The following is a 22,463-nucleotide window of genomic DNA, read 5'->3' on the forward strand; positions in this document are numbered from 1 at the left end:
TGGAGGTGAGGCTGAAAATTCAGGGAAAATCGTGACTGTCACATGCCGCCAGTCATGGGGTTGCTGGTGCAGGTTTGTGAACAGGGTGGAAGCTGAGTTGTAAGAAGGCAAATGTGGCCACGTGTGCAGAAAACAACTGAAAGCATGTCGGACAAAAAGAATCTACACCAATGTACCTACAGCATCTCATTTCATCCTCAACTCCAGCTCTGTGATACGGGCATGACTCCACTCCCCAGGAAACTGAGGCTCAGAGAGATTAGTTAATTGACCCAAGGCCACCTGGGCGGTAAACTAGCGAGGAGGGATTCCAACTCATGCCCGCTTCCCAAAGCCTAAGCTCTGCCTCACCACGGGGATGGAGTGGGGAGAGAGGAATAATTATAATAATGATAACAGGCTACATAGGCTGATGGCTAAGGACGTGTCCGACTGAACAACCTCTACTCCCTCTCGTGAAACCTTCACTACAACACTGCGAGGTAGGAACCCTTATTATGTCATTTCACCCACGGGGACACTGGGAAATGGGAGGTTAAGTCATTTGCCCTGGGCCACACAGCTAGGTGTTGGAGCTGGGACGCACCTGAGTGTATCTGAGTCACGAGCCCAAGCTTTTCCACGTGAAGATCCAGCACAGATACACAGACCCCAGCTGACAGGGACCTGAGCTAGAGTGGCAGCCCAAGCCATCCATAGCAGCGGCTGGTGAGGGCGAAGTGAAGAGCTGCGCCCCGTTTTGTAGTTGGAAGGTGGAGCCATTGACGGATCCACCCCGCCCCAGAGCACTGGTGACGGGACAGGGGAGACTTGCTCAGGTTGTGACACTGGTCACCCAATTCCACTGGCCCCTTCTGCCCTCTGCCTCCTGCCACAGCAGCCCATGCGGGCGACCACTGAAGGGATCACACCCTCCACGCAGCTGTATTCTACAGTCTCCTGTGGGGGTTGGGGGTGCTGAAACAGAACAGGCCTGCATTCCCATCTCAGATCGGTCACTCGCCAGCTATTTGGGAAGTCACTTCATCTCTCTGTGCCTCAGTTTCCTGCTCACCTTGAAATGGGAGCAGTAACAGGACCTACCTCATAGGATCTCCTGAAGGAGTAAATGAAGAAATAAAGAAAGAAGTGCTTAGCACAGTGCCCGACACATCGTAAGCGCTCAATAAATGCTCACTTATTTTTGTGGTGCTGATGGCTATTCTCATTAGCTTGTCGGGACCCACCTCCCGGGGAGACACCTGCCACTACTTGGCAGTATCTGGCCTTACTTAGGCATGATCAGCAGGACTCCGAGGCCAAAGGGGAAAGAGAAGAGAATGCACTCCTGAGAATTCCGTATCTTCCAGAGGCTTCCGGGACCAGGCTGGGAAAGAGGCCATCTCAGAGAAGAGGGGCTGGCGAGGCTGGCCAGAGGAGCCAGGGATGGGGCTGGATGGGCTGAATGGCGGAGGGAAGGAGCCTGGCTGGGCATGACCTTCCCCAGGCACCCTCCCTCCGGCCCCTCCTGCTTCCTCGGAGCTCTGTTTTTCTAGGCCCCTGTGGTTCAAATGAGGAGCAAATGGGGAGCTGCGAGGGGGTCTGCCAAAAGAGCCCTGCACCACATGGGTCACGGCCTGGCTCCAGCGGCGGGCCAAGAGGCAGAGGGTGCGGGAGGAGGGCTGACCCGGCAACAAACTGTTCTCCAGAGGGGACCCCCTGTCCAAGGAACCCAAGGGGCTGGGTCCAGGATTTGGCACATTTGGGACATTTGGACTTGAGGGCAGAGGTCCCATGCACCATTTGCTATTTTTGCTTTGGGGGCAGACTGGGGTGAGGGAGAGAACCTTCCCCTTATTTCCTCTCTCAGAGCAGACCTTGCTTTGCTTCTTGCCTCCGCCGGGCCCCCATACTGACCTTTTAGGGCTTCCTGCCCCCCACCCCCAGGGGCGGGCCCCCGCTCGAGTCAGAGGCTGGAGGGAAAGAGTAAGATCTCTGCCAAGGTGAGCGCAGAACCTGTTTTGGGCCTTTCCACCTGCCACTGTCGGCCCTCTTCCTGAGGGCCTGGGCTCTTACTGTCCCCCCGACGGCCCCCTCTCCTCCCCGACCCCCAGCCGTGGTGCAGCACAGTGGTTAAAAGCACGGAGACTACCTGAGTTCAAATCCCAGGTTGGTCACGTTTAGCTCTGTGACCTTGGGCAAGTATTTTAATCTCATCTATAAAATGAGGCTTGTAGCAGTATCTTCCTCATAGGGTTGTTTGTGAGACAAATTAATCCATGCGAAATGCTTAGGACAGTGCCTGGTACATAAATGTTTAACAAATGTTCCCTCCTCTTACTCTGCTCCTGTACCAGCTCTGCCTGCCAGGATGACACGTCCCCTTCTCTCTGCCGACTTAAGCCGAGCCCAGCTCAACCACCCCCTCCTCCAAGAGGTCTCCCCGGCATTGCCCCTTCACCTGACCTCTGTTACGCCCCCCAGGGAGACTACACCCATTTGGAGAGCAAGGACTGTGACACGGGCAGTGCCAAGTGAATCACAGAACAACGTGTAGGCCCCGGAGTGCAAATCCGGTGACCGTGACCCACAGCTAGAAACGTATTTTGCAGCACGGCGTACAGAGTACATGCATTTTTGCATGCTTCAATCTCCACCTCCATCTCCATATGACAAAAGCAAACATTTCACAGAACGACCTGCATCCTTACCAGATGTGACCCACGCTTCTAGTCGCTGTTCGTTCATTTGGCTTCATGCTGGCCCCGACCCCCTCCATCGATTTTAAGCCCTGCCATTGGTTGTGACCCACAGCGTTGTCCACGATAAGCCCGACACAAGGTGGGATTAAGACCTCCAGAGGCCCTAAACCCTGAAAGGATTAGGGGTGAAAGGCCATGGCCTGTTTACAGAGAGGAGGTCAAGTCAAGGGGAGCTGCAGTGGAGGGTGCGTGGAGGCCACTGGAGGCAGAAGCTTGGAGAAGCAGGCTGGGCTTAGGCAGCGAAAGGCCTCAGGTGTCATCCCCTTCGTAGGGGTCTGGACGTTTCTTCTAGGCAACTGGGAATCACTGGACGTTCTCCAGTGCAGGAGGACTGTACTCAGGTGTGTGTTCTAGAAAGATCACTGGGGTGGCTGTTGGGGAGGATGGAGTGGAAAGGCCAAGTCAAAGACAAGGGGAAACCTCCTTGGAAGTCGTTCTAGGCGTCCAGGTGAGAGAGGACGGATGAGGCTACAGTTGAAGAAACAATGGGGTGAGTGGGGGAGCCCGGAGGAGACAGATGGGAGAAATGGTTGAGGCTTTCGCTTGAATGACTCGGCCTGTATGACGCCGGTTCCTGAGGTAGGTACGGGGGAGTTTTGCGGAGGAGGAAATATCATTCTCAGGTTTTGATTCATTCAACAAACATTAACGGGACTGACATAGAGAAACCAAAGTTTTATTTTGCCAAGTTGCCTCATTAAAGAAAAAAAACGAATATCCACCATTGCGATCATTTCACAAAAGAAAGACTATTTTGCTTATCCCACCCGCCCAAATAGGAAGGGCATAATCTCAGAATAAAAGACAGTCCTTTTTATAAGTGAATAAGTTTAGATTATTGAAAAGCTTTCCTTTGGATGTGTCTCCCGTTTTGCCGTGACCCACTGAAAAGGTCACTGTGTATCAGCCCAATTCGGGGACTGTAACTGAGAACCACAGGTCTGGCCAATGGGCAGAGGAAGGGACGTCAGCAACAGAGACCAAGAGAAGTGGATCCAGAAGCAGGAGGAAAACGAGAGAGTCATTGTGGAGGCCAAGAGCAGAAGGAGGGTTTAAGAAAAGAGGGCTTGGCCCCCAGTCTCTTGACACCCAGAGTTCAAAGAGATCACTGAATTTGGCAATTAGGGGGTTATTGGTGACCTTTGGTGGTGCCTGTTGACTAGGAAGATGGGGCAGGGGCCAAATTGTAGTAGGTTGAGGTACATTTGAGGGTGATGGGAAGAAGAGGGAGAGGGAACGAGGGAGGGGAGAGAGAAAAAGAGAGAGAGAGAGGGAGAACTTGTTAGGGGAGCAAGAAAACACATCTGGAGAGGGAGGGGCCTTATTTTCTGGCATAAAAGAGACCACCATTTTACAATCAGAAAGGAAAGAGCTAGTATAAGGAAACTGGACTTTCCTGAAGAGAAGGGGGAATAATGTCTGGAGGAAGGGCCCAGAGAAGGAGGTCCACGTGGATGAGGCCAAGGCCCAGATAAAGGGATTAGCCTTTAACAAGAGGGGCACCTTGTCCCCTGAGAAGGGAGGGCTGGAGGAGAAGGAAGTTGGAGAGGCCCGCCACTTTTGGGGGGGTGGGGCAGGGCACTGAGGTAATTCATGCTTGAAGGCCTCTGTTTTCTCAGGGAAGTAGGAGGAGAGGGGTGGGGCAGGAACATGGTAGGGAGCTGAAGGAAGTTTGGAATGGCGCCCAGGGGAATGTGGAGGCTGGGGTTGGGGCTTCACAGGGGAACACACTCGAGGGTGGCTGAGGGGTACGAGGGCCCACCAGAGCTTGTTTGAGTCCGCCTGGCCCTTGTGCAGGTTTTATCTCCCTCCCTAGCCTGTAGGCACCTGGAGGCAGGGTCCTCAGCACTTTCCTCTTTCTCGCCCCTCCCTTTGCCAGGCAGTGCCCAGCGGGGTGTCGACCGGCGGAGGTGCTCTCTCAGAAGGGCCTGGCAAAGTAGTCACTGACCAAACCCAGAGATGCTCCAGGGCTGTTAGGGGAAACAGGTGGGCTCGCAATCACCTGACAAGAAGTTATGCATTTTGCTGTTCCACGCCTTTCCTTGCCACCCTGCTGGCCATCCTGCTCATTCCTGTTCTGTGCCGACTGCAAGGGAAAACAGCCAGGCTCCCACATTTGTCCAGCGGCACTTGCAGGCCTTAAAAATCCTTCAGGCTGGGGAGAGCCCACCGAGAGGGGCCAGGGGCTTCGTCTCCCATACACGGAAGGAGGAATGAACACAGGTTCAAGGGCGGAGGTGGCAAGATGGGTGGCAATGGCTGAGTCAGCTTGGGCTCAGGAGTAATGTCTCCCTCTCCTCCCTTTCCCTCTTCCCTCTTCCCTCCTGCCTGCTTGCGGAACTCACAGCCACCTAGAGGTCAAAAAGATCCCGGGGAGTGCCAATAGGTTGGCTTCTTTCTCCTTCGCAGGCCCCGGTCCTTCCAGGCCTTTCTTCCACCAGGCTCCTCCCCCTCAGCCTCACTCCTCCTTGGAGCTGGCGAGGCCAAGCCGTCCCAGCAATTTCTCATCCTCTGGAGGTCAACTGAGCAAGAACCCTCAGAGACTGATAGGAACTCAGGGCTCCCCAGCAGCCCTCCTTTTGCCCTCCCTGGGACCCAGGATCCAGCCTGCCTCGCACAAAGCAGGGCCAGAGAGCTTACCTCGGTCCGAGGCCACGCATGCCACTGCCCTCATTTCAACACATATAATAAACCTCTGTTTATCGAGGGCTGGTGCCATGCCAGGCCCTTGGGTTAGGTGGCGGCTGGACTGTTAGAAAGTTTTCCTTGGATGGAGCCAAAATGTGTCTCCCTGTAGCTTCTGCCATGGGCCTCGGCCTTGCTCCCACAGAGCATGGGTCATTTCCCCAAGAGGGTTCTCTGCTCCCCGGATAGGCATTTCCTTCTCTCTTTTTAATTTTCCCATGTCTTTATTTTCTCTTGCCCAAAGAATAGCAGGATCCTGTGCAACCTTTGAGGACGTTCAGAAAAGCGCAAAGCAGGAAGTAAAAATCTCCCACAGTCTTATTCCCAGAACTGACCGCAGTCACCTTCTTCCTTCTTCCAAGCAGCCTCCCCCACCCCCCCCCCCCCCCCCCCGCCCCCGGCATCCTGGATAGTCTCCACTTGTTTTCTTTCCCCAGTCTTCCACCAAGCCAATTTGAATGTGCAATTGTCTCACTGTTCCAGGAGTTGTTGAGCCTGCTTTCTAAAGTGAGGCATTTGTCGATGTTGTTTCCAATTTTCCTTTGCTACAGGGCACACGGTGGGGCTAGAATTCGAAGTGGGGAGGGGTAGGGGGTGGGCGAACAGAGAGAAGAGGAGCCCCTGAATCGAAGTGCTCAGGTGATGTTAGGATCTGATGTTCTTTCCCACTTTCTGTGCTGATGATTATCCTTCTAGAGCCTGATTGTGAGTGCCGCTTAGTATTCACGGGCAAAGGCTCACCCTAATGAATGTAGCTGGTTTCCTAATATTGGACATTGAGGTGGTTTCAAATTTTGGACAATCACAAACCTGACCAGGATGAATACCCAAGAAGCTAAATCCATGCTGCTGCTGGACGCTGGGGCTCCGGAGGAATATTCCGGGACTTCTAAAGCACAAGGAGGCCGCCAACAGTTGTAACTGGAAGCTTTTTGGCAAAGGCCCAGAAGACTGGCTAAGGCCAAAGACTGTGCTGGAACCGCTAGGCTTGCCCCCCGGCCCGGGGTCAGTACCCCTTTACCCAGCAAAGGGTGTTCAGGCTGGCAGGGCCCCTTGAGGCCACTGGACCTGCACTCTCGTCTCACACATGAGGGAATAGAGGCCCCTGGGCCGGGGATGGTTCTGAGGCAGTTTAGCGGCCAGAAGGAACCCTGCCTCACCCCGCCCCCCGCCCCCCCCACACCCCCACCAGGACCCTGGCTCCTGGACTGGGGGCTGAGCTCTGAGACTTGGAATCTGACCTCCAAGCCCTGAAATGCTGCCCACACTCCTTTACCAGACCACTTACTGCTGAGGCCCGAGAGGAGATTTGGGCACTTTTGCAAAGGAACCGACCCAGAGAGCATAGGGCGTGGAAGGAAGGCTTGAGGGTCACCCCACAGGCAGCTGGACCTGCTCCACCCCCAACCTGCTATTTTCCTGACCCAGGTGGCATGCTTAATGGCAGTCACCCTCTATCAGGTCCACTTGGCACATCTCTTGCGGGTTTTGAGCCGAAATAATGTGTGAGTCCCTTGCTCGCCTTAGCCGGGTCAGCTGTCCCTTTTTGCTGGGAACTGGCTTTGCCAAAGGCCTGTCTCTCCAGGCCTCTGTGCCTGACAGCTTTCTGTGGTTTGGGGTGCTAATGAGCTTCCCGCCTCTAGCCTTGCTACTGCCTGGGGAATTTGCACAAATGGTGTGTGATTTGCCCCTTCTGTGTTTTCCTTTCTGACTTGGAGGTAAAGAAAACCCCTCACCCCCCACCGACTCTCTGTTTATTCAACTGGGAGGGCTTTCATACCCAGAGACCCAGCTCCCCCCTCCGTGAGCTCCCTGTTCTAAATCCTCGTCCCTCCTCCCAGGTCCCCCAGCCCTGCTCGGCCCTGAATAATTTATGAGTCCAGGCAGGCCTTATAAAAGGGTCTCCCAGGAAAGGCCAAAAGAATGCAGGAGGTTCTGAGAAATGAGAGCCCCTACAGCCTGCCTGGCCTCGACCCCCTAAGGATGGACCCTTTTGTTCCCGCTGCTGCTGCCCCGGTCCCAGCCCTGGCCCTAGCTCCAAACCCTGTGCAGTGCCCCCGGGCACTCCTTGACCTATTAAGTCCATCGCCCCTTGTCTCCTCTGGACAACGAGTAGGTGGCAGAGAAAGGTAAGTGGAACTTGGCCTCTGGCGACCCCAACTCGGGCTTAGTGGGGTCCCGGGATTGGAAGGACAACGAAATGGATGAGATGGCCAGGGTGCCCCCGCTCTCTGTGGAGGGGTAGGGCAAGGCCTCACAGCCCCCAGAGACTGCCCCTTCCACATCTCAGGCTGGAGTGTCTCAACTGGCTTCTCGCCTCACTCATCCCTCTGGGTGGCAGGAGGGGAACAGGGGGTATTGCCAAAGCTGAAAGCCAAGCAGCCAGGCCCTCGTGGGCCAAGTGGCTTAGTCCACTGAGGCTGCCATGGAGTGTGGCCTCCATTGACCCAGGCTGAAGAGGGGGTGAGAGAGGACCAAAGTCCCAAAAGAGACTGGGCGGCAGTCTCTTCCCTGACCACGCCTTAAGATTCCCATTTGCTTTTTGTCCGGACCTCTGGGAGTCTAGTGGGGAAGCAGTGGGCCCAGGAATAGTTCGGGCCCCTTTCCCCAGCGCAGGAAGATGGTAGGACTCTCAGCTCTACTTCTTGGAGTAGGAGAGCCGGGGGCCAGATATTTTCCACCCAACCCTCCTTTATCCCTCTAAGCATGTAACAGTCAACAACCGATGAGTGAAATGCCTACTGTGTTGTACTGGGCACTGGGGATTCAGACACGATCAAACGTAAGTCTGCCCCCAAGAAGCTCAACGGCGAGTAAACAGATCATTACAAACCAGCGTGACAAGAGCAATGATCACATTGTTGAAGCAGGGGGGAGGAGCACTGACCTGGGCTCAGGGGCCTCATGACAGGCTTCCTGGAGCCCACATTGGAGCCAAGTTCCGGTCTCCTTCCTCCACAGATTGATCTTGCCTCTTTGTCCTAGAGGAGCTTGTCTCTGGAGGCCCTGGCTGTCCTCTACAAGTGACCTGCCGGGGCAGGTGAGGAGACCGGTAGATTCGGTGAGTTTGAGCCCTTGTGGCCCACGGTCACGTGCATAGGCAGCCACGTGCGTTCACAGTGGCCAGGCAGGTCCCTTTCCAGAGCACCCCTGCCCTCGGGCCAGGGCTGCAGACGTGGGAAAGCCTCTCCACAGCCTCGGTCACGTTTGATTCCACAACAGCTGGGGGAGGAGGGCCGCCCTGGGGTTTCTGCTGCAATGGGAAAGATGAAGAGACGAGTGCCCAGGAGAGGGGAGGGACTTAGGCAGGCCCCACAGCTAGCCTGTGGGAGAGCTGGTGCTAGAATCCTGGTCTCCTGGCATGCAGCCCCAGGGCTCTCCCCCTCCCTCCCCCGCCGCGGAATCTTTGCGGCTCAGTAGAACTCTGTCTCCTGGCCAGTCTCCAAACAGGTGTTAGAACAGGGGCAGGAAAGCAAACAACCCCCAGGACTCTGTGCACTTGTTTTACAACCAGAACCAGGATAGAGCCCCTTGTTGTGGTGGTGGGGGGGACAGGGGCTGCCCCCAGAGATGGCTGAGGTTTCTTCTAGATCGTCTTATGAAGGGTTGTGACCCCTGGTATGGAGGAGGCAGTCGTGTGGCCATGCACTTTGAGCGACATGTTAGCTCTTGCTTTGGACAGGCTACTGGTGGGCCAACAGGGGCTGAAGTCACGAAGGCTGACCCTGAGTTCCATCACCCCGTCAGGTAAGCCTGTGGCGCCCAGCTTGGAACCTGATGTAGGCCCGTCGGCTCTTCCAGTCCTCAGAACAGCCCTGTGGAGCCGGAGGAGGTAGGCAGTGCCAGGATCGCTCTTTCTTAGACCAGGAAACTGAAGCCCAGGGTGGTTAAGGGAGTCGACCAAGGTTGCCTTCTTTGGAGGATCTGTCAGTGACCCCTAAGAATAAGCCCTTATGGGCGGGGTCAGCAAAGGAAGCCTTAGTGGGACATGGAGGACACAGGGCTAGAGAATTCTTGGCTAGAAGACTTCTGAAGTGGGGGGCTGCAGGGGGGAGAATGGGACCAATGTCAGAGTTGACAGATACCGGGGCAGGGGCTCCCCACAGCTCTAGGCCCACCAGATATGACCTTCCCGCCTGGGGCCATTTTGTAACCATCTAGAAGGTTCTGTTACAATGCTTGCTTCCTTCTTTTCCCTTTCACCTCATTACTGCAGGCAGGAGAAGGAATTTAGGGGTTGACTCCCTTCGTGGCCTTCCTTGCCTCTCTGCACGTAAAAGACCTAAGTCAGGGGCCATATTTCTTCTCTGTCCACAGGCTCTTCTGGCCTAAAGCACGCTCCTTTGACTACCTGTACAGTGATGGGGAGATTTTACTGCAGAACTTCCCCGTCCAGGCAACCATCAACCTATATGAGGACTCAGACAGCGAAGAGGAGGAAGAGGAAGAAGAAAAGGACAAAGAAGAGGAAAAGAAGAGGAGACAGACGAAAGGGGGCTGGAAGAGTGTGTGAGGGTACCAGGGTCAGCCCCACACACGGCCACAGCTCCTCTTCCTTCCCCGCTCCTGACGTGCCCAAACTGAACCGGTCAGAGTCTGCCTGGGGTTCAGTATGACTGGCAAGGCTCTAGAGCATCAATGAGCCAGGAATCTCCAGACATAGCTCTCTAGACTGTAAGTTGGGTCCTTGAGTCCCCAGCTCACCGCGGTGATATTCAGCTGGCCTGTGGACCCAGGCCTCTGGAATCTCATTGTCTGTGTTGTTGTGAGACAGTGAGAGGGTCCAAGGAGCTCTAGGGGAAGACCAGCTTTCTGAAGCTCCCCCGGAAGCAGATCAAGACAGTGGCTACCCATGCAGAGAGGACCAGTTACTCTTCGGGGTTCTTTGACTCCCCAGCCTTCCAGCTGGCTCCAGAGTCCTGTCTCCCCACAGAAGACCTGACTTCTGGCTTCGCCTCCAGTGACACCAGCATCAGATCCAGGCAAAGTGGGGGCACCTCTCTGAGGAGCCTTGCAGGAGAGGAAGGGGGCATGTAGGAAATCAGCTTGCTTTGGGGACCTCCCTCCATTTTGCCTGCTATCCACTGGGGTCTGTGTGTTGGTATGAAATGAATCAGGAGAAAAATAAACTAGATGATGGGTGCCCTTTTCCTGGAACTGTGCTGATTTCTTAACTGAACTCTGGCCATGTTGTGAAGCCACAGGCAGAGGGTCAGAGACCAGCTCAAGGCCAATTCAGTACCCTACCTGAGGTCAGTTGACAGATTCTACTCCATGGGGATCCAGGGCCAGGGACTGACCCAGCATGGGGCCAGGCTTTCTCTGTCAACTTGTGAAATCAGGCAGGCTCCATTAAACTTCAAAGGCAGCTTAGGGAAGGAGCAAAAAGGCCCCCAAAAAGCAGCTTGAAAATTGGGAGTGTGGCTGGGGGGAAAAGTCAGAGGTACAACCTCAGTTGAGCTCTGGAGATGAGTGTATGCATGCGGGGAGGGGGTTCAAGAGGGGGCGTTATTAAGTCCCGTCAACTTTATCTCCTTGATTCCCTTTGTATCTACCACAGCTCAGGTCCTCATGCCTATCCCGTCCCAACTACCTCAACTAATGTTCTTGCCTCTGCAGGCGCCTTTGCCATGTGCCCTCCCCACCGGTCACAAGATCAGACCATAGTGTCCTCCTGCCAAAAGCCCTACCGTGGCTCTTCATTGCTTCCCCAACAACTGGGACTTACCTTTCTTTTTTTCTTTTGGTCACAGATCCTCTTGAGAATCTATGGCTTTTCTATTCATATATTCACCAATGAAGTCCTTAATTTGATATTCTAGGCTGTTCAATCACCTGGTTCTTGCCTGTCTCTTCAGACTCCTCTCTTGACAGTTGAAGCCTATGGCTCCTGTCCTTGAATGTGTCATGTTTTTTTAACACTTTTGTGGCTTTAAGCCTTTGTCTGGAATGCCTTACCACTTTCGTAGGTCTGGTAAGTTCCCCTTCAGCCCAGAGGACTAGCTCAGACACCATTCCTGTGAGAAGCCTCCCCAGACCTTCAAGTCCAGGTTGGGTTGCCCCCATATATTCAGGACCTCGTCTACCATAGCATCTGCCTCTGTCCCTATGTGGCTGTGTCTGATATCCCCATGTGACTTTATCACACAGCACGCTGCCTGGTACAAAGGACATGCCCAGGAAATGTTGAAGGATAAAGATTCTCGGGTCTTCTTAAAGAACCGCCTCTGTCCCTCCACTTGCTGGTCTCCCGTATCTTTGCTTAGCTACAAACAGGACCGGCTAATGTCATCTGATTCAGGACCAAAATGCTAGCCATTTCTTTCCTCCTTCAACTTGAGATGGGGCTGCTTTAGTTCTGAGCCCTCGCTGCGAAGTGCCTGAATTTGGACGGACCTGAGCAGACCACCAAACTCACACACGCTGGTGCCATCTATTGGTCAAAACTTAACCTCATTCCTTAATCGAGGCCACCAGACAGCTGAACTTTGGCTACTGGGATTTCTGGAGTCCATTCTGTTTCGGTTTGTAAGTAAGGCGGGCTCTACCGTGCTCTGGCTGTATGACCTTGGGCAAGTTACTTACCCACTCAGAGCCCCAGTCTCCTCATCTGTCATATGGGGAAACTAATACTTCTTCTCAGGGCTGTTGTGAGGATCCCATGAGATAATACATGTAAAGTACTTAGCACAGCCCCTGGCACATAGTAAAAGTGTTCGATAAACGCTAGTACTCATCACAATTATAGTTTTAGTGGTGGTTATTATTAATTTTATAGCAGACGGATAAGCAGAGCTTATCAGTAGAGTCAGCTAATGACTGGTTTACTCAACTAATGACTGATTTATCCTGATCCACCTGATCTCCCTGGCACCATTTCGTTTAGCAGTTGAGGAATCTTTGTGGCGTTTGGTAAAAAACAAACAAACAAACAAACAAACAACAGAGGTCAAATGTGGCTTCCTGGGCCACTCTCTGCAGGTTTCTGGTCCCTTTTTCCTAGGACAGAAGCTTCAAAACTTCTTTTTTGTGCTTTAGCAGGAACACCCTTCTTTTTTTTTTTAAGATTTTATTTCTTAGAGAGAGAGAGAGAGAGAGAGAGAGAGAGAGAGAGCAGGAGCAGGGTGCGGGGCAGAGAGAGGAACAGACTCTCTGCTGAGCAGGGAGCCCGATGCGGGGCTCGATCCAGGGACCCTGGGATCAGGACCTGAGCCGAAGGCAGACGCTTCACTGACTGAGCCACCCAGGCGCCCCAGGAACACCCCTCTTTTGAATTGAGTACAGCAGCCCAATATACAAACCAAGTGAAGATGGAGTTGCCCTGGTGGAAGGCACAATGGCTGATGCAGAATTCCCATCCTGCTGTCTTCTCCCTTGTAAACTAACTCTCTCCACTCCTCTGTGAGGCACCCACAGGGATCCCTAGATTGTTGGGAAGACCCTTTGGAAACCGTTGTCGCAAGGGTTAAAACAAGATTGATTTGAAGTCGAAGGGGGATTAGTATTTTAACATGTCCAGTGTTCCGTTTAAAATCCTTGTTTTGGGTCCTAAGCTCCCCGCATTTCACAGCTCAAAAATTGCTTGAGTCCTTGTACCATAGGTTATAGGTATTTGAAATCCTTGGAATCCCAATATCCTTGGTTTTAGGGTATTATATAGCATAGAATTACAAATCCCTAAATCCTCAGGTGCTTAAAGACCCTAAAACCCTTGGAGCAGTAATTCTTAAGTCAGAATGAGCTCCCCTCACTTTCCCTCCCCTCCTCCTCCTCAGTGCACACGCACTATTGGTCAGTGGCAGACATTTTGTCTCCCTTTCCTCCCAGGCCCCTGCCCTGAAATGGCTTCCAATTCTCCTCCCCACACATGGTTGCTAAGTGATTGGAATTCACTGTTATGAGTAACCAGAGCCCAGTGTGAGTTGCTTTGTCATCGGTGTATCCGGTCCTTGTAGCAACTTCAGATCCAGTACACAGACTCAGGAGAGAAGTCTCTGTGCAAAACTCAAGAGTCTTTCCTCCAGCTCCACAACAGCTGGCCCATCCTCGCGCCCCACACTTCCTTACCCCAGCACTAATGCCTCTGGTTTCCCCCACCCAAGAGCAACGGAGAGAGGACACATCAGTTTAGTGGGAGGCTGCATCTGAGCTGGGCTTTGAAGGATGGGCTCAGGGAAAGATGGAGGGAGAACACTTTCCAGAAGGAGGCAGCAGTATAAATTCCTTCATTACACAAATACTCGTTGAGCACCTACTCTGTGCCAGGCATTAATATTGTAATGATTAAGAGTATGGGCTTTGCAGGCAGATGTGCCCGTGTTCAGATCGCATTATCTGCCGCAGGATGCCTTTACCCATAGGCCCACTCCACTCAGATGTCAATGAGCTGTCAGCTCTCTGCTTATTCTCCTCTGTCTCTAGGCAAGGAAAGCCCCCTTCCCTGCCCCAGTGGGTATCACCAACCCCCATCTCTCCCCTCCCCCCCAACTGAGCCTGTGTGTTCATCTAGTGGGCACTTTGTCTCCTTTCTGCTTCAGGCCCCTTGTTGTAAAAGGGTTGCCGATCCTACTCCCAAACAAGGTGGTCAGGTGGCCCGAGTTCCCTGTTTGGATCTGTCAGGAGCCTGGTGTTGGGTACTGTGTTTCTGGTTTACTCCCAGGTGGGAAAGCTTCTTGCAACCCCCACGCAAAGCACAGAAACCCAGGTACAAAAGCCTGACAAAGAGTGAGTACAACACTCTTTGCCATCTACTTGCTATCCACGTAACATCCACGATCGCCTAGGAGGTAGGCACAATTATTATGCCCCTTTATGAATGAGAAAACTAAGAGTTAGCAAGGTCTTTGTACCTGGGTTTGTGTGCTTGCATGGAGGTTGAGCCTTGCCTGCTGGGGGTAAACCCAAAACACAGTAGGCGACACCAGGTCCCTGACAGGTCAGAGTAGGAAACTTGGGCCACCCTTTTACACCAGGGCGCTAGGGAGGAAAGGAGACATCCTGCCCGTTAGATAACCACGTGTGCATGGTTGGGGGTCAGTGGGTCAGAGATAATAACACTGAGTCAGAAGAGGAAGCTTTCCCTATCCAGAGGGAATAGGCAACAGGGTGGCTAGGAGGATAAGAGTTACAACAGCAGATAATCATTGATTTATTTTATTTTATTTAAAGGTTTTATTTATTTATTTGACAGAGAAAGAGAGAGAGAGAGAGAGAGAGAGAGAGCGCGCAAGCAGGGGGAGCAGCAGAGGGAGAGGGAGAAGCAGGCTTCCCGCTGAGGAAGGAGCCTGATGCGGAACTCGATCCCAGGACCCTGGGATCATGACCTGAGCCAAAGGAAGATGCTCAGCTGACTGAGCCACCCAGGCGCACCACAGATAATCATTGAATTCTTACTATGGACTGGGTGCATGGCTAGGAACCTGACAGGGTGAACTCTTGTAATATACCAACCCCGAAGGAAAGGTACAGTTAGGAAAACTGAGGCTTAGAGTGTTTTGGTTTTTTGGGTGTTTTTCTTTTTTGCCCCAAATCACACAGCTGGTAATCCATGGCACCTTCCAAGTGCCAGGCACTTTACATGTATTACCTCACGCAATCCTCACAACAGTCCTGAATCGTAAGTGCTAGGTACAGATGAGAAACCTGAGGTTCAGAAAGATTAAGGAATCTGCTCAAGGTCACACAGTTAATAAACGGCTGAGCCAGTTTTTGAGCGATTACAGCACGTGCCTCAGGTTACCCCATGATGATAAGCAGCAGGAGCAGGATTCAGGTCTGTCTCCTTCCAGAACCCCACGCTTTCAAGGGATGAAATCTACAGGCTTGAGGAAGGATTAAGTCTGTGGGAGTCCAGGGAGAAACAAAGGTTCACTTCTGGCGGGAGGGAAGTGAGTCAGAGGCTAGGAATAATGCCGGGCCAGGAAAAACTGAGGGATGCTGAAAGGTGTCACCAAGGTTGGGACGTTTGGGGGCCTCCTGCCCGGCAGTGGCAGGTTCCCACAGACCCTGGGCTTCTTCGGGCACAGGGCTACCAGGGGCCAGGGGCTGATGAGGGACTTCTGTTCCTGCCCCTCAGTGCTGTGTGGCCTCTGAGTGGAATGGGCCCTGGCTGAGCGTGCTTCCTTCTGGCCGAAGAATCTGGGCCCAGAGGGAGGAACTACCCATTGCCTAGGTGGTGCGCCAGGCACTGAGCCCTGCACCGCACACACTTTATCCCAAACAAGGCTCACCAAACTCCAGAGGGTGGGTGGTGCCATGCTCATATTGACAGAGAAGGAAATGGCTCAGAGAGGTTAAGTGACAGCCAGGATGTGGGGAAGCTGAGGGGAAACTCTGGCGGTGTAGATACAGAGTCCTGGCTCCTAACTACTAGGCTCCTCCCACCCTCTACTGAGTCCCCCAGGGAAGTCCTGAAAGGCCCTTAAGGGCATGCAGCCCGCATGCTCTCCTGTGCCGGACATGGAGGAGAAGCATGTAACCTGCCATGCAAAGGCATTTCTATCCTCATCATTGGGGACACCTGGGGCCTAGAGCCAAGTGCAAATTAAAAGGAGGTTGAGGGAAAGCCCAAGAACAAGCTGGAGTCAAGCTCTGGGTTCTTCCCAAAGCCTTCCAACCCTGGGAGAGAATGGCCAACTCCCACAAGGCCCCAACAAGTTAACTGGTGTCTAGTAACAGCACGAGATGCATTGCCCCCTAGTGGCCGAGCTCGAGACTGAGCCTGGACCTTTAGCACTAGGCAAGGGATCCAGAGGCCCACTGACCCAGAGGATTCTATGACCAGCCATTTAGCACCTGGTGGTTATGGGGACAGGCTCTGGAGTCACACTAGACCTGGGTTCAAATCTTAGTTCTCCTCCTTGCTGGCTAAGTGACCATGGGCAAAATAGCACATTGGTCTTTAAACCTCGGTTTCTTCATCTGTAAGATAAGGATACTACTACTACTTTCAAGGGTTAGTGTAAGAATTAAGTGAGATAATACATGTAAAGGACTTAGAGTACTTGGCACATTATAGATGTGAGGTACAAGGATATATATAGCACTGTTCTTTTTTTTAAAAAAAGATTTATTTATTTATTTGAGAGAGAGAGTGTGTGTATGTGTGTGTGCGCCTTGGGGGGAGGGGCAGAGGGAGAGGGAGAGAGAATCTCGAGCAGACTCCACACTGAGTGTGGAGCCCAACGTGGGGCTCAATAAGGGGCTTGACACAGGGCTCGATCTCACAACCCTGAGATCACGACCTGAGCCAAAATCAAGAGTCAGGCGCTTAACCGACTGAGCCACCCAGGCACTCCAGCACTGTTCTTTTTTGACACATCTTACCATTTTAGAAGTTTCATCTTTGACTCTTCTTGACGTCCCTAACGTGCTCTATTAAGTCCTGGATGCCCGCACACCCGCTGTCTCCCAAGGCAGGCACTGTCGACACACTCACCTAAGGCTTACGGGCAAGACCGGGGCTAAGACAGGTGTTTCCCTCCATGTATACTCTCAAGAATCTTGGACTCCACATCTTTGTACATCCTGTGAATGTTAATAAGCTTGCTTTACACAGGCTCTTTCTATGTTTCAGAGCAGCTTTACATCCATGATTTCATTTGAATCTCGTAATACTCCCCATGATATATTCCCATTTTCCTTTTTTTTAAATTTAATTTCAATGAATTAACATAGAGTGTATTAGTTTCAGAGGTTGGGATGTTTGGGGGCCAAACGTTTAGTGATTCATCAGTTGCATATCACACCCAGTGCTCATTCCATCAAGTGCCCTCCTTCATGCCCATCACCCAGGTACCCCAATCCCCTCCCGTCCTCCCCTCCAGCGACCCTCAGGTTGTTTCCTAGAATTAAGAGTCTCCCTCTTACACTGCTGGTGGGAATGCAAGCTGGTGCAGCCACTCTGGAAAACAGTATGGAGTTTCCTCAAAAAGTTGAAAATAGAGCCACCCCCAAACCCAGGAATTGCACTACTAGGTATTTACCTAAAGAATACAAATTTAGTGATCCAAAGGGGCAACTGTACCCCAATGTTTATAGCAGCAATGTCCACAATAGCCAAACTATGGAGAGAGTCCAGATGTCCATCCATAGATGAATGGCTAAAGAAGACATGGTATCTATATACAACGGAATATTACTCAACCATCAAAAAATTGAAATCTTACCATTTGTGATGACATGGATGGAACTAGAGGGTCTTATGCTAAGCGAAATAGTCAGAGAAAGACAATTATCACATGATTTCACTCATATGTGGAATTTAAGATACAAAACAGAGGATCATAGGGGAAGGGAGAGAAAAATAAAATAAGATGAAATCAGAGAGGGAGATATATTCCCGTTTTTCAATGAGGAGATTGAAGATGATGGGACGAGAAGTGACTTGTTCAGCACAGGAGTTAAGATTGGACCCCAGAATCTTGTGTTGAGTCTTAGCGCTTTTCCACCAACCCTTGCAACTGCCCAGGGCCCCGAGCTCTGGCTAAACATGGAGCATCGATAAGGCAGTACATGACTTACTGTTTGGAGGCCACATCGCTGCACTCTGACAACAAATTTCTTGCCTCTACTGAGGCCAAGTTGTATCTCTGGTAAACTCTTAAACTATGACTCTTCTCCTAAAAGGAAGGGCAGCAAGTTCCCAGGACTGGTGGCCCGAGACTGACACATCTCCAACACATGCCAAGAATACAATTAAATGTTAGATGAGAAGTTTGAGGAGAGATGAACAGTATCTCCCCAAACAAGCTGCGTGCCCTGCTGAGAAATTAACTTTTGCCCAGTCCTCACAGCCAGCTTGCTTTAGCCACTCATCTCCTGTTGGACATAACCATCGGGGGCTCAAAAGGGCAACTCTGTCCTTAGTATGAGGACTGGGACGTGTTGATGGGCGCCATGAGCATGGGTGCTGAGGGCAGCACCTATTTGCAAGCACCGAGGGAAGCAATATGTGACATGATTCTGGGGGTAGAGGATGCAGGTTCGACCGTCAGTACTGGAGGCTGGCCGGCTCTCATTCTGACACATTGTCAACAGCACAAGCACAGCTGAAATAACAAATCATCGAGCGCAAGACCCCCTCCTTATCCTCTGTGCGACCCTGAAGCCCCGGGAAGCTTGGTTCTGCTGAGAGGAGAATCTCGTTACTTCCCCCAGAGCACTGGATCTCTGGATGGCACTGAATTCCTCTTTCTGCTGTCACTTGCTCTTCACGCTCTCATCACCATGGCAACCCAAGAGAGGGAGCCAGCATTGAAATCCTTTCCCCAATAGACGTATGTGGAAGAGCAAGTGTACTCTCCGTCGCTCTCTCTCTCATGTTCGAGAAGGGGAACATTTTTAACCATCTCTCCACGCTTCAGCTTTGGTCCATGGCAGAGAGCAAATACTCTCACCTACAATTGCAGGTGCCTGATATACCTCTTTCTTAGATCGCCCTGCATTGGAGCTACTAATCTGAGTGGTCTGAGATGAATCATTAGGGCCACAAGGTCATCACGGTGAAAAGTAATATACATCTCTGACTATATATATAGTCAGTTCCCTCTGCTCTGGATTTTAAGTCAGGCCAATTTGTTCTGAAGAGAAGACCTTAGCTTCTCAGATTCCGAGGGGAGGGGGTAGCATAAGCTGCATTTTCCAATTAATTTTTTTTGTAAGAACCAAAGAACCCTGCAACAGAAAGCTAGAAAGAGAAGAGGGGTTACCAGGCATAAGCTGATTCCTCAAATCAAGCTTTTATTAGTAAATGACATTTTCCTGCTGTTCTGCTAATTGTTCCTTGTGCTTACAGCATTCGGAGAGGAAAGCTTTGAGGAGAATGGTGAGTGGTAGGATTCAGGCATAAAAACTCCTCCTTGAACCCATAGCATCTAGGAAGGTTAGCCCAGGATTGGTCTTGTCCCAGCCTATGTCTACACCAGGCAGAGAGGGTGCACTTATTAAATCTCTTCATCTTCCACTGATCTCTGATTACCTGGCGAGCAAATTCAATTTAAATTCAAATTTCATATTGAGCTTCTAGTTGTGGGTGGCTCTCTCATGGGGACTCAGAAGTGACCTATGTAGCGAAATTGTTAGCCTGGGAGCAGGAGCTTTGCCTTGGGCTAAGAGTGAAAATATCCCCTGCTAAGACAGATCCACGTGAACTTACTTAATTAATCAAAATGCTTCTGGCAAACTGATGGGCAATTTCCACAGGTAAGAAAAGCTTAAAATAAAAATCCATTCTTTGTAAATTTAGGAGATTTTATTCGTGGCTATTTAATATATCCTGTTATTGCAAAACATTTGCAAACCACATGGGGGCAGTTTGGTGGGAAGGAAGGGGCACCAGAATCAGCCGACTTGACTCAGGTGCTTGTTCAGGTCCTGTCATTCATTATCTGTAATATCGTGGACAATTGACTTAGTTTCCTCATCTCTAAAATGGGGACAGTCTTTAGCCTATCAACATCACAGCTTTGTTGGAAATGAGGTTTGAGTGGATGGTTATATGATGAAACCACTCTGAAAATTGTAAAATGTTATATGCAGTTGTCTTTTAATAAGCACCGTGAAAGGAACTTCAGTGTAATCGTCTGCCTTTCAAAACACAAACACAAGCCCCAGAAATTTCTGGGAGAAAAACCCTTTGGAGATCTGACATAAAAGATATTCAGGAAAATTACTAGAGAAGTTAAAGCTCGCGACTTTGCTCCTAGAGGTTGCTGAAATATTTCCGTTTTTCTGTCTGCTCAACCTTTCCTGGATACTCTGTTTCCTACTCAACTTGGGGAAGCTATCAAAGAGGCTCCGTATTGTACAAAACTGAATATGGAAGCAGTAACTTTGCTTGAATTGCAGGGAGTGGTGACTTTTGATTGTTACCATTGGTAATGGCTTACAGAATCTTCAGTTTATGCTATTTTCTCACAAGGTAGGCTGCCGGCACACTTGAGTAAAACGAACATATGCCACTCTGAATGTATTCAGCATGTTAGGAAAATGGATTTTTTTTTCTAGAAGCCACTTTGTGGATTCATACTATTTAAATTCCCCCCCCCAAATTACTGGAAATTAAAAGAAGAATCTCTAAAACAGTGGAGGAACCTACAAATAATCCATAAAAGAATTACAACACCAAAAATGGTAGGAGAAATTCCAACTGACCAAAATATTTGCTGAAACAAAAAAGAAAATGAAGGCAGAGTCATGGGAATACAAATGAAATTACTGAAAGTAAGAAAGTTTCTTCTTACTTTTAAAAAAGAGAAGGGTGGAGATACTAGTCTTTATGTAATGTACTAGACACTTCTGTGTACCTTTCCCCTCTTAGGCGTATATAAAACCATATATAACATTTGTCTGTTATCCATTTTGAGTGAATTTCTGTGTAAGGTGGGGGTTTAGGTTGAGGTTCATTTTTTGCCTCTGCATGTCCAATGCATATATAAAACCATAAATCAACCCATGCAGAGTTAGTTGAAAGGAAAAATCTCTTACTACTGAATAGAAGATAAGAATTATAAACGTAGATGTTGGCAAGGCTTCCTTATTATCTAGTTTTGCAAATGCAAGAATATTACATTGTGGTTGGGGACACCGCAACTGAAAACATATGGAAGAGGGTATGATTTAAAAGAAATAGGCAGAGGATTAAAGAATTAGCCATAATTAAAAATGCTTACAGAAACTAGTATCCAAAAGTGCAAATCTGGGGTTGTGGTAGGGTGGTAACATTAGATGTGATTTTACTTCATGTTCTCTTTTTTCCAAATGCTACTTTAAAAGCCTACACTGTTTTGAGACTGTTAGGGGTGAAGGCAGTCATAAAGAAAGATTAACTTCAAAAGAGCAACAATAAAACTGACAGCTTAATGGAAACTATAGAATCCAACAGACAATGTGATGATATTGTCAAACAGCTGGAAACTTTTTAAAAATGAGAAAGCAATATACAATTTGATGTCCAGCAAAAATACCTTTCAAAAGAGAAAGTGAACACACCCACACAAATATGTCCTGTTGATTCTTTACAAAAGTGCAAAAGCAATTCGATGAAGAAAGAGCCTTTTCAAAAAAATGGTGCCAGAATAATTGGACATGCAGAGGCAAAAAATGAACCTCAACCTAAACTCCCACCTTACACAGAAATTCACTCAAAATGGATAACAGACAAATGTAAAACACAAAATTCTAAAATGTCTAGAGAAAACCATAGAAGTAAATTTGGGGGATCTACAAGTAGCCAAATAATTCTTAAATTTGACAGCAGAATCACCATAGTATAAAGGAAAAATTGATAGATTGGACCTCATCAAAATCCTATGAATTACATAAAAGACAAGCTGTATACTGGGAGAAAACATTTGCAAACCACATGGCCAACAAAAACCTCATGTCTAAAATAGAAAAAGAACTTTCAAAACTCGACAGTAAAAAAACCCAATCAATCCAATTAGAAAATGGGCAAAAGACATGAAGAGACATTTCAGTGGAGAGGATAGACACATGGCAAATAAACACATGAAAAGATGTTCAACATCAGTACCTATATCAGTTGGCTAGAGCTGCCATATCAAAATACTACAAACTGGCTTCAACAACAGAAATTTATTTTCTTACCGTTCTGAAGGCTAGAAGTCCAAGATCAAAATGTTGGCATGGTTGGTTTCTTTTGAAGCCTCTCTCCTTGGCTTGCTGCTGGCTGCTCGCTCTCTCTCTCTTTTTTTAATTTTATTTATTTGACAGAGAGAGACACAGTGAGAGAGGGAACACAAGCAGGGGGAGTGGGAGAGGGAGAAGCAGGTTCCCCGCTGAGCAGGGAGCCTGATGTGGGTCTCTCTCCCAGGACCCTGGGATCAGGACCTGAGCCAAAGGCAGACGCTTAAATGACTGAGCCACCTAGGCACACCAGCTGGCTGTTCTCTTGCAGCCTCTTTACCTAGACGTCCCTCTAGGCACACGTGCCCCTCGTGTCTCCTTTTCTTCTTATAAGGACACCAGTCATATTGGATTAGGTTCCCACCCTAATGGCCTCGTTTTAATTGAATC

General features: G+C 50.1%; 2 protein-coding genes across 3 annotated transcripts in view; one reads left to right on the forward strand and one right to left on the reverse strand.

Annotated features, from left to right (window-relative positions):
- The window catches only part of CLDN2 (claudin 2), a 39,376-nt gene extending 17,228 nt beyond the window's left edge, over positions 1 to 22,148 (reverse strand). Inside the window, exon 1 of one of the 2 annotated variants that reach the window (XM_027608070.1) lies at positions 22,035 to 22,148. The gene's annotated coding sequence lies outside the window, so the exon portion shown is untranslated. Of the gene's footprint in view, positions 1 to 5,381; positions 5,505 to 22,034 lie in introns of those variants that run through there. The other variant, XM_027608069.1, reaches the window with a different exon arrangement.
- Positions 7,350 to 10,574, forward strand: RIPPLY1 (ripply transcriptional repressor 1). The gene is given in 5 exon segments (XM_027608072.2): positions 7,350 to 7,555; positions 8,412 to 8,487; positions 9,109 to 9,173; positions 9,744 to 9,898; positions 9,901 to 10,574. Coding segments are annotated over 5 exon segments (612 nt in total). The 3' UTR covers positions 10,011 to 10,574.
- Positions 22,149 to 22,463: the final 315 nt, after the last annotated feature.

This window comes from Zalophus californianus, chromosome X (assembly GCF_009762305.2).
Source record: "Zalophus californianus isolate mZalCal1 chromosome X, mZalCal1.pri.v2, whole genome shotgun sequence".
Taxonomy (NCBI): domain Eukaryota; kingdom Metazoa; phylum Chordata; class Mammalia; order Carnivora; family Otariidae; genus Zalophus; species Zalophus californianus.